The 17,382-nt window shown below is 42.9% G+C and overlaps 1 protein-coding gene and 1 non-coding gene across 5 annotated transcripts; both read left to right on the forward strand.

Moving 5' to 3' along the window:
- The first annotated feature begins 2,731 nt into the window (after window positions 1-2,731).
- Window positions 2,732-16,713, forward strand: brpf3a (bromodomain and PHD finger containing, 3a). 4 transcript variants are annotated; one of them, XM_085274389.1, is made up of 13 exons: window positions 2,732-3,027; window positions 6,450-7,973; window positions 8,146-8,302; window positions 10,593-10,724; window positions 10,927-11,055; window positions 11,168-11,480; window positions 11,601-11,939; window positions 12,146-12,700; window positions 12,804-12,861; window positions 12,981-13,063; window positions 13,238-13,335; window positions 13,798-13,952; window positions 14,043-16,713. In XM_085274389.1, the coding sequence occupies exons 2-13, from the start codon at window positions 6,469-6,471 to the stop codon at window positions 14,224-14,226; spliced, it is 3,708 nt and encodes a 1,235-aa protein (XP_085130515.1). In that variant the 5' UTR covers window positions 2,732-3,027; window positions 6,450-6,468; the 3' UTR covers window positions 14,227-16,713. The 4 variants fall into 4 exon arrangements, with proteins under 4 accessions (XP_085130515.1, XP_085130514.1, XP_085130517.1 ...); XM_085274388.1 differs by lacking the exon at window positions 2,732-3,027 and adding an exon at window positions 4,102-4,422; XM_085274391.1 differs by lacking the exon at window positions 2,732-3,027 and adding an exon at window positions 4,102-4,422 and having other exon boundaries at window positions 13,262-13,335.
- On the forward strand, window positions 3,033-3,104 carry trnae-uuc (transfer RNA glutamic acid (anticodon UUC)). Its single transcript has one exon. It is a non-coding gene; the product is annotated as a tRNA-Glu (tRNA).
- Window positions 16,714-17,382: the final 669 nt, after the last annotated feature.

Below are 17,382 nucleotides of genomic sequence, written 5' to 3' on the forward strand. Positions count from 1 at the left end.
AAAATATGACTTTTTGCAGTGTTACACTCTCTGGTGAAATGAGACCATGTCGATCAAAGGGTTGCAGTACACAGAAAGAAGATAAAATAACGTTCTCTCTCAGAGAACATAAACAAGGCTTTATTGGACAGTGTTCACTGCCCTTGGAGAGACATCTGAAGCTCTGTGAAGTGTCAAATTGCTAAGAAAGCCTTTGAAATAGTGCAAATGAAACAGTGCTAAAGGTAATATGGAGTGAGAGACTGTTTTTTCCTTGCAGCTCTAAAACCAGTGTTTGACCTGTTCCCCCTCTTCAGGTTTGTATTTCTGATTGACTGCATGTTTCTTACAGTATGGTTTAATTATTAATGGAAAACCAAGAAGTTAAAGTTTTATTTACACCCAAATGAATCTGAATTCTGAAAATGTACACAGTCTTAAAACATTTATTAAAATATGAACTAAGAGGCTTCCTAGCAGCCGAACTGCAATTATTTTTTTCAGTTTTGCAGTAGGAACTGGTTACTTAATAAATACACATGATGTTAAAAATAAATAAATAAATAAAGGAATGATGCTAAACTGTCTATATGAATTTGTTCTTCTATTGAATCAGTATGTATGTGTGTTTTCAGTGGGTGTCTTGTAGCTTCAAAATGTAGAACAGACCTAAAGAAGTGAGTAAGCCAGTGATTATATAATCAATCTATCTCATCTTTCATCTTATGCAGAAAGAGTAATAAATTAAAGTAATAAAGTAAATAAATCATTGCTGATTTAAGCAGGACTGAAATATGATTGAACTACCTTTTCCTAAAAACCTGTCCCACTAAACCATCTACAGGTCACTCTTCTGTTGCAGGGCTAATGTTGTAACATTGTAGAATGTGGCACAGTGGAATCATTATGAGGATCTTCTGCCAGCTATTGGCTTAGGACTATTCTTCTTCTTTTGCATGTTTTTATTTATTTATTTGATGTGTGGACTTTAGCCACATCCACGTGGGAGGTTCCCCTCTTGTCTAGCTGCCAGCTATTTGAAGTTGAATACTGTTAGTGTGGGTTTGGAGCCCTTTTCGATGAGGACAGAAAGGGGGAAACTCTGGTGTGGAGAGGCAGGAAACAAAGGTGCTGGAGATCACATGAGGAGCTGGTTGAATTAGTTGTATGGGAAAAAGCACACCTTTATTGCAAATGGTTTTACCCTGGACTGGCCGGTTCTTTTTTAGTGGAAGGAAGATCCATTTTTAAGGGAATATGTGGAGTTTTTAAGAAAAAACTGGACTGGGAACTGATGCTAGCAACTTATGTATTATGAGAGTCAAAGGAGGAAAAGCCTACTGCACAATTAGTAGGTGACCAACCTGATGGAAGCACTAAGACCAAGAGATTGTGTTGGTGGGAGTGAGTTTCTACATCAAGTCCTGGGAATGCCACTTTCAAAGCTTTTTTAAGTGGAAGGTGGGTGGAAACTCTTTTAGGAAGCTACAAAATTAACATATGATTGACTGCTTATTTCGTTGAGTGACCATCTTTTCCTGTCTATGACCAAGCTGAAAACTCAGACCATGTTCTTAGGCCATGGACTGTGGACCGGAATTGCACTCCCAGTGCAGTAGTCTGCTATGAAAAGAAAAAAATGTATTGCTTATTTCCTGTGAGTGTGGTGGTTTTCTCCAGAGTGCTATTAGGATTTGTTTCCTTCTTATACCGAGACAACTTTTCCCCATTTTACATAGACTAATACATAGACAACTATTCAAGCCTACAGTCTGATAAGAATCACCAATAAAACTAGCCCGATGCATGCTTTTAAGTTGTGGGAGGAAGCCAAAGTACATGGGAAAGAAAAAAAAACCCACTCAGACACACTGAAAACATACAAGCTGCCTAGACTGGATTCAAATCCAGGACCAGAAGATCAAAATTTTAGCTGTAATCATGCTTATAGAATTGGGTTTTGTCCACTCAGCTGATGGCAGCATCAATAATTTGTATGAATAAAATGAAATGTGGCATCAGAAGGAGGATGTAAGGTCAGAAAGTTTAGGGAAAGTGCCCAATCTAAGAGTGGGGTGTGAGGATTTGATGTTTAAGGGTATTTACTGAAATGAATAAAAGGGGCTAGCTGCGGGATGCTGGTAGTGAAGAGGTCCAACAAAGTAAACCAACCAAAAATTGAGATGGCATGAGGAACACCAGCAAAGAAAATGAGCAATTGGTAAAAACTGGGAAACCGATTGGGGGCACACAAAGAATTAAGAAGATGATGGCAGGGGAAACTGATGAGGATGGCAAAAAAGATCAAAAACAAAGACAGGAAGCAAATGAAGAAAAAAAATCTCACTATAGCAACTGTGATAACCAACAGAAAACAGGAAGTGGCTATAACAGAAGCACACAAATGCGCTTTAAAGGCTTTATGTTCCCCCGGAGGACACACCCATGCATATTTGATCAAGTCTCCTCTGTCCTTTCAACATGACCTTCTAGGTCAGGTCAGGTCAGAGTAGACCAGGAGGTACACATTAGAGAAATGAAAGAAGCCCATAGAGACATGCAGAAAGGGTCAGTGGGAAATAAAATGTAAAAAATAAAATAAAAATAACCCATGCAAGAGGCTTTGTGTTTTCTTTCGTGCGGATATGGTCTTGAAACTACACATGTGACAAACAAAAATCTATTCAGAGCTGCCAAACGTCAGTCTACATCTGCAGTGGGTGGAGCTCGCTCGGTTGTCATGAAGACGGTCCGTTGGGTTGCCGTTGTGTGCACAAAAAGTATCGGCGTGGCTTTAAATTAATTTAATGAAATTTCCTTCATTTAGCCAGTGATGGAGTAGTATTATTGTTATTTTTTTTATTTCCCAAAGAAAGTCGGAATTTTAAATTCACAGCAGCAAGAGAATCGCTCCAAACGGGTCTAAATGAAGCAGTAACAGCTGCCAGTGACTGTCAACAAATCCACTACACCCACTGCGAAGGACTGTGGAGAAGTTTCCTCATTATTTAACCTTTTTTTTTTCATCTGCACACATCTGACGTGAACGTAAGTCCCATATGGTCTAGCGGTTAGGATTCCTGGTTTTCACCCAGGCGGCCCGGGTTCGACTCCCGGTATGGGAACTCCTTTTCACAGTGTTCATGCTCACGCGGTTAAAAGATCTCTACCAATGAGAAAGGCGATGGAAAAAGTTTCTCCTCGTAAACACTAAGTGTGTTGTGTTTTCTGCTCCTTTCTGTTGTTATAGAATATAATGTTGAGGCATTTTCCTGCTGTTGTTGCTGGATGTTGGAGTTTTTGGCATACTGTTGTTGGACCCCACTTTACCTACACAAGTGCTTTAATTCAATACTTAATTCCAATTCCATAGAGGTGATTCTGTTCATCTGGATATCCTTACATGGATGACTGAGCGTGCCTCAAGCCAAGTCTTCATGACATAGATTCAACAAGGTCCTGTAAACGTTCCTCAAAAGGTTTGGTCCAGATTGACATGACAACAGCAGAAGTTATCATTTCAGTATGGTTGCCAGTTGTACCGCCACGATGTGACTCTCCCATCACTTCCACCTCATCCTCCTAAAGGTGCTCTGTTGGCTCGAGGCTTGGTGACTGTGGGGGTGATTGGAGTTTGGCGAACTCATTGTCATGTTTAAGAAATCAGTAAGCAACAATATTCAGGTAGCCTTAGGCATTTAAAGGAAGAAAGCACTGTTGTGCACACAAACAAGCATAAACACCCATACCGTCAGGATAAAAGAGTAATCACAAATGAAAATAATAAATAGATAGGTAACAGTCCTGATGGTAGCAGCAATGTGTTTTCTTCACTGATCGTTTCTGCTACGAGCTCCACAAACTAACCCGCATGTTCCCCTTTGAAAATGTGGTGAAACGGGTACTGCGCTGGTCTGGAGGAGATGGGAGACAAGGCCAGAAGGCGCGCAATAAATTTCAGGTTGTTTTCCTCACCGCTTCTTTCGATGATGAGCTCTAGAACGAGTCCGATGAGTCCGCTTTAGCCCATCGACCAATCAGAAGTCGGTGCGCGTTGAATGCGAGGTGCAGCGGCGCCCTGTGATTGGCTGAGGTGGGTTTTTTCTAAAGGGGCGTATTTTTCAAGCCATCTTGACTGAATATTTAGCCTCATCCAAGGTACATTAATTTGATATCTTCAGGATTTCGGTGTCCCTAGTTTGATGACCACTATCGTTTGAAAGGTTAAAACCACACCAATGAAACCGGGTCGAGTTTGTGTGTTTAAGCGCAGTCACGGCGGAGAACGGGAGTGCTGAAGATGACGCTGTCGCTCCTGAAATTACCGGCTAGCTAAGCTAACGGCTAGCATGTCTGCCTTGATTGTAGTCTGTCAGTAGCTGACATTTAGCTTGGTGCAGTTTTTCTGTCGGGCACTCGCACTGCAGAGGACGACTGAACAAGGTAAACAACTCTGGTGTGTTTTTTAAAGGGCACTTTCAGGACTGATAGGAAAATCAGCCTTTCTGTCACACGGCATCCGTGTGTCCTGTCCGACCGAGAAACGTTATCACATCGGCAAAGAGACGGTCTTTTTTTTTTTTTTGCAGGGGTCTGGACTACAAAGCAATACCCGAAAACGTTGCACGTTTGCACTCTCGTGATCTAAAGCATTCATGCAATGTAATATGCATTCGGACTCGGTGCATACAGTGCACCTGCTCTCTGGCTGCTGTTTGCATGTATAATTGGGCTGCTAATCAACTTGCAATACAGTCGTTGTCTCTGCTGTTGTGCGCCTAAAATGGCTGACAGATGTTAGATACTCGGGTTGGTATTTAGCGCGCTTCAACCTAACTAGGCACAGCAACAAGGGGGTAGAAAAAAAAACATGGTGCTAGCGTTTTATTGGTGGGCGAGACTTGTGCTCGCGTTACGGACTCCCCTTTTGACCAATGGTGAGAGAGGCGAGATGCAAGCAGTGCAAGTTACTGTAGTTGTGTTTGTGCAACATGAGTGCTTACTGTGTTATTACAGAGCACAGCACCCGAGCTGACCCCCTTTTACCCTGTAATTATTTACACAGGAATAAAAAAGAAAACACCAATAAACAGAATAAAGCAAGCTTTTAGGGCAGAATTAATTTAAAAAAAACACGTTAATGGATACATAAAACCTATATATTCTCATTATGTCTTTATAACGTGTTTTAGGGGCTTTATTTTTCTTACTCTGGAAATGTGGTGATAAAAATATATGTAATGTGTGAATGCTGGGTGTGACCCTTAATTTACATACACAAAACCACATTAAGAGCCACAGGCATACAAAAACTACTTTACCTGGCAGAGCAGATTATTGAGTGTTGCTTTATATTGGTCGGTAAATTTTGCAAATTATTCCCGAATATCGGAAAAGTGCAATAATAATGAAAATAATAGAAAAATAAATGGGCCCCTGTCAAATTGGATTCATTGTTAGTGCACAATTGGTACAGTGCAACATCAAGTCAAATCACTTTACTGCCATTTGAACCATATACAGGTAATGCTGTACATAAATTGGTGCACCATAAATTACCTTCCACATGACCAAAATTGCAGCCAAAAATTATATGTAACGTTTTGCTTGTCTTGTAGAAATAAAATTAAACAGACAGTTTTAATGTGAAATGCTTTCATTGTTAATCCAAACAACGTGATCTCAGTGACTAAATAAGACAGAGATAGAGCATTAAAAGAATATGTATTTTGGGTAGGGGGCTTTTTAGTCTTTATTTGGTAGGATAGTAGAAAGAAGACAACAAAAACTGAACCCAGGCCTCCACATTAGCCATATGCCAAAGGAGTCGCCTGCTTAACCCAGTGAGCTTAATCAGGACCAAAGATGATTTGAAATCTGTAATGGCAGAAGTGGCAGTCAACCAGTTGTTTTATTGTCTGACGCACATGCACGACTGAGGTTCATGATAGTTTCAGCTGTATCGCAGCAGGCGTTTCTACTTGCTTTTTGTACAATCTACTGTACAATATAAAGCGCCTTGAGGCGACTGTTGTTGTGATTTGGCGCTATATAAATAAAATTGAATTGAATTGAATTTTGCAGCAAAGCGTTCGGATCGTGTCTGCACTCTGGATGAATCCTTAAGGGAAGCTGTGTTGTTTTGAATTTTTGCAAATGTGTAGTAGAAAAAATGGCTATTTTGCCTTGTTAGGGTATCAAAATAGCTGCCTAAATGAGTTACCAAGGTGGCTACTGAGTGGCGAAAGTTGCTTGTAGAAGAAATTTGGTGATATGTTATTTTTTGTTTTCACTAATCTTAATATAGGCACTCTGTTTTTCTCCCCTAAGCTTTTATATCTTCCGTGCTCTCCAATGTGAATATACAGCAGCTACAGTAAATCTTTGCATATAATTTCACAAAGTACCAAATAGTGTTGACGCTGCAATTTCAATCGTTGCATTAAACATTTTTCTTCTCTATTTCTAAGGGCGCTAGTGCAAAGTCCCATGCAGAAGACGAGGAGGTGGGAATGCGAGGCAGTTGTTAGCAGACTCAGCATGGGTAGGGGTCGAGGCAGAGGGAGAGGAAGGGGCAGGGGTACATCTGGCCAGTTGCGGCCCCCCTCCCCTTACAGACTGCAGCTCTCTCCATCCAGGGAGACTTTGACATACGCTCAGGCTCAGAAAATAGTGGAAGTGGACCTAGATGGAAGACTCCATCGGATTAACATCACAGATCCTCTGCCAGTTATCACAGAGGACGAGATGATGGCCCAGGACATTGCAGAGTGCAACAGTAACAAGGAGAACAGTGAGCAGACACAGAGTAAAACCAGGACGTGGAGGAAACCCGCAAACGGCAAAAACAGGAGGAGTGGTAAAAACACATCAAACCAGAACCAGCGCTCCAGCTCTAATCAGCACACAGGATCGGCTTTTTCCTTTCAGCAGCCGGCCCTCCAAACACCTCTGCCTGAGCCGACCTTCCGCGTGCTGAGTTCGGTTTCCCCCACAGAGGCGCCTCCTCTCCCGGCAGCCTACTATCGTTACATAGAAAAATCTGGGGAGGAGCAGGACAGCGTGGCAGAGTACGACATGGACGAGGAGGACCTCGCCTGGCTGGAGATGGTGAACCAGAAGAGGGTGTCCGATGGCCATGCATCCGTATCTCCGGACACTTTTGAGCTGCTCATCGACCGCCTGGAGAGGGAGTCCATCTTGGAGTCCCGCAGCCAGGCTCTGTCCCAGAATGCTGTCGACGAGGACGCCTTCTGCTGCGTCTGCTTGGATGACGAATGTCTGAACAGTAACGTCATCCTGTTCTGTGACATCTGTAACCTGGCCGTCCACCAGGAGTGTTACGGTGTGCCCTACGTCCCCGAGGGCCAGTGGCTGTGCCGCTGCTGCCTGCAGTCCCCCTCCCGCCCTGTAGACTGTGTTCTCTGTCCCAACCGAGGAGGTGCCTTCAAACAGACAAGTGATGGGCGTTGGGCCCATGTTGTCTGTGCCATATGGATCCCAGAAGTTTGCTTTGCCAACACGGTGTTCCTTGAGCCCGTGGAGGGGGTCAGTAACATCCCTCCCGCTCGTTGGAAGCTCACCTGCTACCTGTGTAAGCAGAAAGGCAGAGGAGCCTCCATTCAGTGCCACAAAGCCAACTGTTACAGGGCTTTTCACGTCACCTGCGCCCAGAAGGCTGGCTTGTTCATGAAGATAGACCCAGTCCGGGAGACAGGTGTTAACGGCACCACCTTCTCCGTGAAGAAGACCGCTTTCTGTGAGCATCACTCTCCTGTTGGGTCTCGGCGAGACGGGTCTGGAGATGAGTCGGTGGAAGGGAGGCTCGTGGGGGGCAGGGGTAATCGGGGTCAGCGGTCTTATACTCAGAGTCCCCCCTCATCACCAAACAAGAAAGCTACCAAAGGACAAAAGAAGAAGAATTCAAAAGGGTCTGGTGGGTCACGTCGCTCCAATATTCCTGTGCTGCTGGTGCCTCAGATCCCGTCGCACAGGTGTGTCATTTGCATACTGTACAAATTTCCATAGTTTACCATTTGCTGTCTGATTTTAATCTATGTCACTGAGAGATTTTTACAGATAGCCTTATCATAATGTCCCTATCCAGTGGTTATAATGTTAATACTAGTATTTTAATCTATAAACTCTCACGTTGTGTCTCAACAGGCTGAACAAGATCTGCACAGGAGCTGAAGTCCAGAGAAAGAACCAGTTCATGCAGCGGCTTCATAACTACTGGTTGCTGAAACGACAGTCGCGAAATGGGATGCCTTTAATACGGCGGCTTCATTCCCACCTACAGGCCCACAGGACTGCAGAGCAGGTGAGGAGAGACGTCATCAAATGTACCTATAACACAACAGTGACTGTTCAGTAATAACTGCACTGCAGTGGTGTGTAAATGACTGAGCACAAATGAAAATAAACAGTCTACATTTTTAGCATTCACACATGTGACTGCAAACGCAGCACCTGTGGTTTTGCCATCGCTGACCCATGTGACTGTAGTCAGATCTCTCACTTCTGTAAAGCTGGTGTCTGTACTGATAGCAGCAGAAACAATATGTGTCACGGCTGCCGAGGCGAGCCGTGTGGAGTTGGAAAAAGGACCCAAGAGCAAGCAGTGTATGAAAAGATTAGTGGAGTTTATTTACAAGGTGTCAGTGGCAGGAACAGAAAACGAATAATGAGACAAACTAACGGAAACCTAAACTGGGAAAACTAAAGAGCAACTAGAAATCCACAGGACACGGGGTGAAAGGCAGAGAGACGCAGACTGACGGAGGATACAAAAACACAGAGAGACACCGATGAATGCAGAAAAGCGCGGACTTACATGGAGTAATACAGACGAACCGGCAACAGGCAGGAGAACACACAGGGCTTAAATACACACACACCAGTAATCAGGGGATAAGAGACAGGAGGGCAACACAGCTGGGAGAAATCAGAGCTGACGGGACAGGGGAAATGTAAACTGAACACACTCACATCAGACATGAACCTTCAGAATAAAACAGGAAATTAACAGACAGAGAACCAGACAGGACACTGAACTTGACAGGCAGACTCATGAGCAGACACAATAACACCATGGACAGACAGAGGGAACACAGAGAAGTGGGAGCAGGCAGGCAAAGAACAGAAACCTAACAAATGGCAAAATAACAACAGAATACACACTCGGAATGAACAAAAGCATAAGGAAACACAAAACACTGAGTCCTCAGACTCAGGACCATGACAATATGAATGCAGCTGAGTGTTTAAATTATATAAATGACAAAATAAAATGAAATATTTCTATTCTGCTGTCAGTGGAGGATGTAACTGGTGTCTGAGGCCTTCAGAGAGTCTGTTCAGATCAGAATCAGCCAAGTCACGGGAATAAAATCACTTCGCACCTTATTCTCCATCCTCACACACTGAAATCCAACATAAGCCCAGACATCACACTTTGCAGTGGCTGATTTTGAATATGGCAAGCTTCCACAAAATCCTTCACAGTTCTGCTGCTGCTGCTGAGCAATGTGTCGAGATGGCCTGTAAAATGTTGTGAAAATGTGTCGTTAGTTATTATCAGAGATGGCAAAGATGTCCTACGCAATACACAGCTGATAAGAGATGTGTTCACAGTTGCTAAGTTGGTAAATATACTTTATTTCAACTCACGTTCTTTTGGTTTCTTTTAAACTTTTATAACAACTTTGGATGTGCAGCTTGTGTAGATCCTAGGGCTGCACAATTAATCGTTAGAAAATCGCGATTCATACTTATTTGCGATCTCATTTCCAAATGACAACGATTAAAAAAAAAAAGAAAAATGACAACGACGACTGTACCGCATTTTGATCCGGGACATAATCTGCATGAAAACAAGCGCTCACTCTTCCTGCTCAACAAATGACAAGGGCGGAGCCTTATACCACGTGATACAGAAGCTGTGCCGTGTGATGCTAAAATTAGCAGGGAAAAAACAACGGAGAGCACGTCAGGGATGACGAGAAAGTGACAGGAGAAAATCCGTCCCGGTCAACCACCCAAACATCAATAACGGGAACCTTATACAGCGCTTCCCTATACACGTCGAACTCCCGCAGGCACAAAGAAATTACGGAGGCTATCACTTATCACCTGACCAAAGATATGGCTCCCATCAACACTGTGCAAAACGAGGGATTTAGGAAAATGATCAACACCCTAGACAAACGCTACACAGTGCCGTCCCGCAACTATTTTTCTATTGTTGCACTACCTGCTCTATACACGCAGCGTCGAGCAACGGTGGAGACGGAATTTCAAGCAGTACAACAACAAAACGTGAGACATTTGTTGTTTTTATGTTTATTTATTGTTTTTATGTTCAGTCTCAACTGTTACGAAGTTGATGTGCAGTTAATAAGTGCAATAAATATTTATACTGGAAAAGAAAATCGTGAGAGAATCGTGATCTCAATTCTAAGCCAAAAAATCGTGATTCTCATTTTATGCAAAATCGTGCAGCCCTAGTAGATCCCCAAAACTTGATGCTGTTCATCTGGACAGAGAGAACTAAAGAGAGACAAAAAGAATAATTATGGTGTTTTTTTTAAAGCTTTTTCTATCATTTTCAGAGGGAGCCTGATGAAAAGCTGAGTGCCGCGCGAGAGGAGCTGCGATACTGGCAAAAGTTGAGGCAAGACCTGGAAAGAGCGAGACTTTTGGTGGAGCTCATCCGCAAGAGGGAGCGGCTAAAGAGAGAGCAGGTGTGTTTAAAAGGAAGTCTGAGACAAGTTTATAGACCAAACATTAAATGTTTTCATTTAAGAAATCACCAGCTGATGAGGAGAAATTAACATAACAGTTCGAGGGAGCATGAATTTCTGTTCCCCGCAGCATTTGTCATTCTTTTGCACCCCGCAGAGTGACCTTGTATTCTCCCCTGTGTGATTATGTCACCACACACAGATGAAAATTCAGCAGGCTGCTCTTGAGCTGAAGTTGACTCCTGCGCTGGTGCTTCTGAGATCCACCCTGGAGCAACTACAAGAGAAGGACACAGCCAAAATCTTCTCTCAGCCCGTCAATCTGTCAGAGGTCGGTGCAGTTAGACAGCAGCCTGTTCTGAATGCACTCTTCACTCAGCAGCATGGCTACTTTGACTGTACTGTGACTCTGCTGACATTCCTTTTTTCTGTGATTCGCCGAGGTCCCAGATTACCTGGAGTTTATTACCCAACCCATGGACTTCTCCACTATGCGCACCAAACTGGAGGGACATGCCTACTGTTCCATCACTGACCTAGAAGAGGACTTCGACCTCATGATCTCGAACTGCCTCAAGTACAACTCCAAGGACACCATGTTCCACAGAGCAGCCTTACAACTGCGGGAGGTGGGAGGTGCTGTTCTCCGCCACGCCCACAGGCAGTCTCAGAGCATCGGCCTGGACCCCAGTACAGGCATGCACCTGCCAGAGGCTCCAAACAAACATGGCTTCTACAACTGTACATGGGATGATGGTGAGTTGAGCATGGGACATAGATCACATCTTTTCTTGGATGTAACCCTCAGGCTTCATTTGTTCATCTGGCTTTTTTTTTCTTTCCTCCTTCTTGTTTTTGTGGTTGTAATCTCTGTAGTTGACTCTCTGTTGGACCCAGAGAACAGACTGCACTTAACCACAGAGGAGCAACTAAAGGCCTTACTGGATAAACTGGACGTAGTCGCATCCATGCGTACCAGCGGCGGTCGCACCAAGCGCATTAGGCTGCTGCGCCGAGAGATCAACACTCTGAGGCAGAAGATGAACCAGCAGCAAAGTGCTCAGTCTGTGAATGGCATTGAGAAGGTGGATGAAGGAAAGGAAGAAGAGGGAGAGGAGGAGGAGGAAGACGAGGCGGAGAAGAAGAAGGAAAAGAAAAGGGAGAAGACAAATGTGGAGAATGGACTATTGACAGCAGTGTCAAATCCTAAAGCAGGTAATTAAGCCAGTAATTGTGCAGTTTATACATAATTACTATTACTTATTATTGTTTTTTTAATAAAATTCATAGAGTCTAATTTCTGGCTTTTTTCAGTTTTAATTTAGCAAAGTTAAATTCTCACACTGGAAAATCTGCATCCAGTGAAGATTTTAGGTGATGAATTACTTGTAAGATGAAAAAAAAAATTCTCTTTTACCCAGATGACTCTCCACCTGTGCTAGAGCTTACCTGCCCAGTATCATCACCGCTGCCAGGCGATGCTCCCCTGGAGCCCCCTATCCTGGGCATTGTAACGGGAGGACGAAGGTCACCCGGACGTTCCTACAAACGTCAGAGGTCCTCCCGGAGTGGAAGCAAAAGCCAAGGCGAAGATGAGGCTGAAGTCGGAGAAACGCCTTCTTCGGAACCAGACGCTGTTCACGAGGTCACGCCACTGGGCACGCCTCCAACACTGTCTCTGGTCGGAGTCGGTCGTCGCACGTCAGTTTTGTTTAAGAAAGCAAAAAATGGCGCGCGAATGGTGAAGAACAAGTCCCTTCCACAACAGAACGGTAAAACCTCTGAGGCTAAAAGCAACGGGTTGGATAGCACCGCCACCAGCCCGAATTCACCCAGTGTGAACAACATCACCACATTACCTCCTACCCCAAACGCCTCCCCAGCACCTCCTTCTCCCTCCTCACACCGCCTGAGGTCTAGAGGCCACAGCTCAGAAAGTGAGGCAGACAAACTCCCTCCTCCGCCCACAGAAGGAGGTAAGGACCGGATGGATCACTGCATTACAGATATTTGATTTTCTAAAGAAAACAGGGGGAAGAAAGTCTGTATTTGTCACCATGTGGTTTGTGGTGTTGCTAGGCCTGACAAATGGAAAGCACAGCTCTGCAGAACACGATGAAGACGACTCCAACCTAAGGTGAGTATGAGTAGGACAGGAAAAACTAGTGCTGAACTGAAGCATGCATGTTTTTTTCCATAAATTTGACTTGAATTTAAAAAGGTCCTTCTTGTTTTGGTTTCCACTCCTCTCTGCAGTGTCTCCCCTCCCAAACGCAGTCGGGGTAAACCTGCTTTGGCTAAAGTTCCTAGCAGCGAGAACGGAGACATCTCCGGATCTGGTGTGTATCACGAGAAGACAAAACACAGTGAAATGGCTCTGTTTTCTGTTTAGATTAGTAATTTATGAGCCTACACACATAAAAAAAATACACATTTCATTTTATTCTCAGTTTGGGCTCAGGATCTGTCATGAATACAAATTAATTGCATGTATTGGGATATCCTGTTCACAGGAAAGTCTACACTTCTGTCTTTAGATAGTGAGACTAAACTTGCACCACTGGGCCTAGTCTGGGCCAAATGCAGGGGATATCCATCGTATCCGGCAATGGTGAGGATGCATTCAATCTTACACTCCATGGTCTAAATCAGGGATGTCAAACTCATTTTACATCGCGAGCTGCATACAATGCACTTTGATATTAAATGGGCCGGACCAAAAAAAACTCCTCTTTCCATCAACCTAAACAAGTTTCATTACTCATTATAAAAATGGTTGTAGATGGTGTTTACTTATTACTAAATTAAACTCTTATGTGGTGATTTTCCACTCTCCCATTTACACAAGCACTTTCTTCTATGCTGTAGTGCTTTCTGTCTAACAATCACCCACATGGCACGAAGGAGCAACCTCCTAAACTGCAGCCACCCCACATTACTTGGGTGTAGTATGATTGGAGTTTTTGTCGGGCAGTCTCCTGCCCCCTGGCCTTATGTTTGACAGCCTTGGTCTAGATAAACGTTGTTCCTGTGTTGCTAAATGTGCCGTATATGACATAATCTGCTGTTACAGATTGTTGATCCTGACATGCCCCAGGAAGGACTTCTCCACAATGGCATACCCATTCCCGTGCCTCCTCTGGAGGTGCTCAAACTTGGTGAATGGAGGCAAATGGAGGAAGACCAGAAGCTCTTCTTAGTGCTCTTTTTTGACACCAAAAGAACTTGGTGAGATTCACACAGTCAGGGATAAACTCATGTCACCTAAATTTAAAACGTAAAATGAAAAGAAAAAAAAATGTCCCTCTTCATTTTCAGGCAATGGCTCCCTCGTAACAAACTACTGCCGCTGGGAATGGACGACACTGTAGACAAGCTGCGGTTAATGGAAGGCAAAAAACCCAGCGTTCGCAAGTCTGTGCACACTGCTTATGACCGAGCTATGGTACATTTAAACCACGTGAGAGGAAATCTTAACTTCACACCCTCCAATTTTATATAAAATTTAAAAAATACAATTTATATAAAATTTAATTTTAAAGATTTTATCATCTTAAATAAGCTGCCTGGTTGTGTGTACAAAGCTTCTTCAATGCTCTTAAAAAATTTGGGAAAGTAAAACAAACGCTTCCCAACAGGTGTAGTATTTGAAGGTTATCTGCATAAAAAGTTTTTTTAAAACTGATTTTTGAAATGAGGAGGGGAAAAAGTGCTTTTTTGTAGATTTACTTGTTCATTTATTTGTGTACGTTTTTTTAAAATTGTTTTCCACAACCACTGTTGCTACGTGTTCATATAAAGATTTTATTTTAGGCCAAAGTGAGTCGAGACTTTCGTGAGAAAAGTGTAATTATTTAATCGTGAATGGGATTTTCTTGATTGAAAATATATTTAGATTGTATTTGCCATTGAAACGTCACTGTGTATACTGAAGTGTGAAAGTCCCACTTAACATTCACGTCATATCTGGACTTGGACAGCTATGGACACGGGTTTGTCTTCAAGAGTTCTCTATAATAACAATAATAATATCATTTGCATGTTGTTGTTTGCATGTTGCAGGTGATGTATAAGCTGCTCCTTCAGATCCTCTGTTTGTTCAGTTACTATGAGTTTTGTTCCATTAATATTCAGAGAGATAGACTGGTGCAGTGTTGCTGAAGCTGTCGGTTTATCAGTGGACCTTATTTTCCCGCCCTCTTCTACAGCCACAAGCTGCAGGTGGTGAGATCAAGATTGTGGATACAAGTGGTGGTAAAGAGCTTCCTCCGAGGGGTTTTTGGATCTCTCTTAGCAACAAGGAGAGAAGCTCCTTTATTCCAGAGGAGGTCGGAGTAGCTTCTTCATATTGAAAGGAGCCAGTTGAGGTGGTTCGGGCATCTGTCATGACGCCTCCTGGATGCCTCTTTTGTGAAATGTTTAGGCCACTTCCAACTGGAAGGAGGACCTGGACACACGAGAGAAATTAAGAATGTCTCAGGGTCTCCTTCAGAACAGCTGGGAGTGGGAGGTTGGGGGGGATCTCTGCTTAGACTCGTTTCTCTGACCAAGATAAGCAGCAATGCATGGGAGGATAATATTCATGGTATTACATCAAAGCCGTTACTGCAGGCATTCACATTGAAACTATATCAGAAGGGGTGCAAATAACTTTTTCTTTTTTTTTGGTAACATTTGACTCCGGGACTTTGTTTTTCATGTGCTCATGTTTATTCAGCAGTTCTGGGAATTACTTGGTGCATGCACGATAACCATGCATCATTTGTTCTCTGACTGATATTGCTGAGCATCTGGCTACACCTGAATGCTGCAGGTAGTTGGAAGTCTCAGTGAGCTCTCTCGCTGTATCCTGTAATCTTCCAGTCATTCTTGGATATATATTTATATTTTTTCCTCCTCCTTCCTGAAAAGGGTCACTTCAGAGTCACGTCACCTGAGTTGAATTAAAAAAATATATAAAGGGAATTTATCTGTTATAACAGCGTTTTATATTTGAGCACAAAATTAAAAGTTTTTTGAAATAGATTTTTAAAAAAAAACTTTTTCAGGGATGAGGCTTAGGCTTTGGAAACGAGCACTAAAAATATTTTTTTATTTTACTATATTTTGAAAAACAAATTGAATTGAGCATTAAAGGAACAAGTGATTCCATTTGCTCCGAGGTCCCAAACTCTCAGTCCAGCTATGACGTGTCGTTGGTGAGACTTTAGAGTGTTTACTTAATTTTTCCATATTGTGAAACTGTACGGTGATATGAGAATGTCGGCGTACCCGGTGCAGCTACCTGGTTAGTTAGATGTGAAGTCACTACAGAGGTGAGATGGTTTGTGGGGGAGGGAGGGGCAAAAAGAAAAAAGTCTACTGCGATCCTCACTCGAGAATTTGCACTTGAATGCAAATGTGACTGAGGAAACTTGAAAAGCACAAATGGTTACTTTTAAGGATTGGATTGGTGACTCCTGGAGCCATATGTGTGGCAAAACCTTGTGTGTGTGTGTGTGTGCGTGCGTGCGTGCGTGAGAGTGTGTGTGTGTGTACAGCTTATACATACATGTGTACAACCTCAGTGTAGTAAAAGTGCATGTGTATAGTTTTGTAAATATGTAAATGTATGTTTATATCGGCTTACATGAAGTAATTTAAGGAATGCAAAAATCGAGTTTAGATTTTAATTTATAATTTGTGGCAGTTGAGAGTGTTATTTAAAAAGTTAAATATTGAAAAGATTTATGTATGATGCTACGTAGCTCTTTGTAACAGTGATGGTATTCGCCAACATATGGAACATATTCTCTAAAAGCGAGGAGGCACAAGACCTTAACTCTGTGGGCAGAAGCTGCTGCACCTGCCTGCAAGTTTTGTTCGTTTTTTTTCCCTTGGTGGCACAGGAGATTTTTGATCTTGTCATTTAAATTGTATTGCAAGATCTATAATCTGCCCGAGACAATATTTTCTCACACAACAATAAATGCTGTTTGAAACAGTTTAATGTGCGTAGCGTGTTTTATTTTTATTCGTTTTAGTGAATTAAATGTATTGTTTGAAGATAAATCTAAATGGAAGTAAATCATCTACTAAGACGTCCTTCCACACGGCTAATAAATATATTAGCAGTGTGTAGCACATTTCTACATTGTAGGTACGTACTGAAGACATCAAATATATGAAGCAAGATTTATGATAATGTAGCAGAGAAAAAATTGAAATCAAGTTAACAGCACCTCAGATTAGAGCCCAGATAAATGCCACACAGAGTTCCAGTAGCAGACACATCTCTACATCAACTGTTCAGAGGAGACAGCGAATGAGGCCTTTATGGCCAAATAGCTGCTAAGAAACCACAACTAAGGAAAAGCAACAAGCAGAAGAGATTTGTGGCCCAGAAACACAAGCAATGGACATTAGACCAGTGGAAGTCTGTGCTTTGGTCTAATGAGTCAAAATCTGAGATGTTTGGTTTTGCCTGTCATGTCTTTGAGCGACGCAGAAAAAGTGAACGGGTGATCTCTACATGCATGATTCCCACTGTGAAGCATGGAGGAAGTGGTGTGATGGATGCTGCTTTGCTGGTGACACTGTTGGGGATTTATTCCAAATTGAAGGCACACTGAACCAGCATGGCTACCACAGGCATCCTGCAGCGACATGCCATCCCATC

This window comes from Mchenga conophoros, linkage group LG5 (assembly GCF_057382185.1).
Source record: "Mchenga conophoros isolate Kocher_MC1m ecotype Shallow Benthic linkage group LG5, M_conophoros_male_GT1.1, whole genome shotgun sequence".
Lineage (NCBI taxonomy): Eukaryota > Metazoa > Chordata > Actinopteri > Cichliformes > Cichlidae > Mchenga > Mchenga conophoros.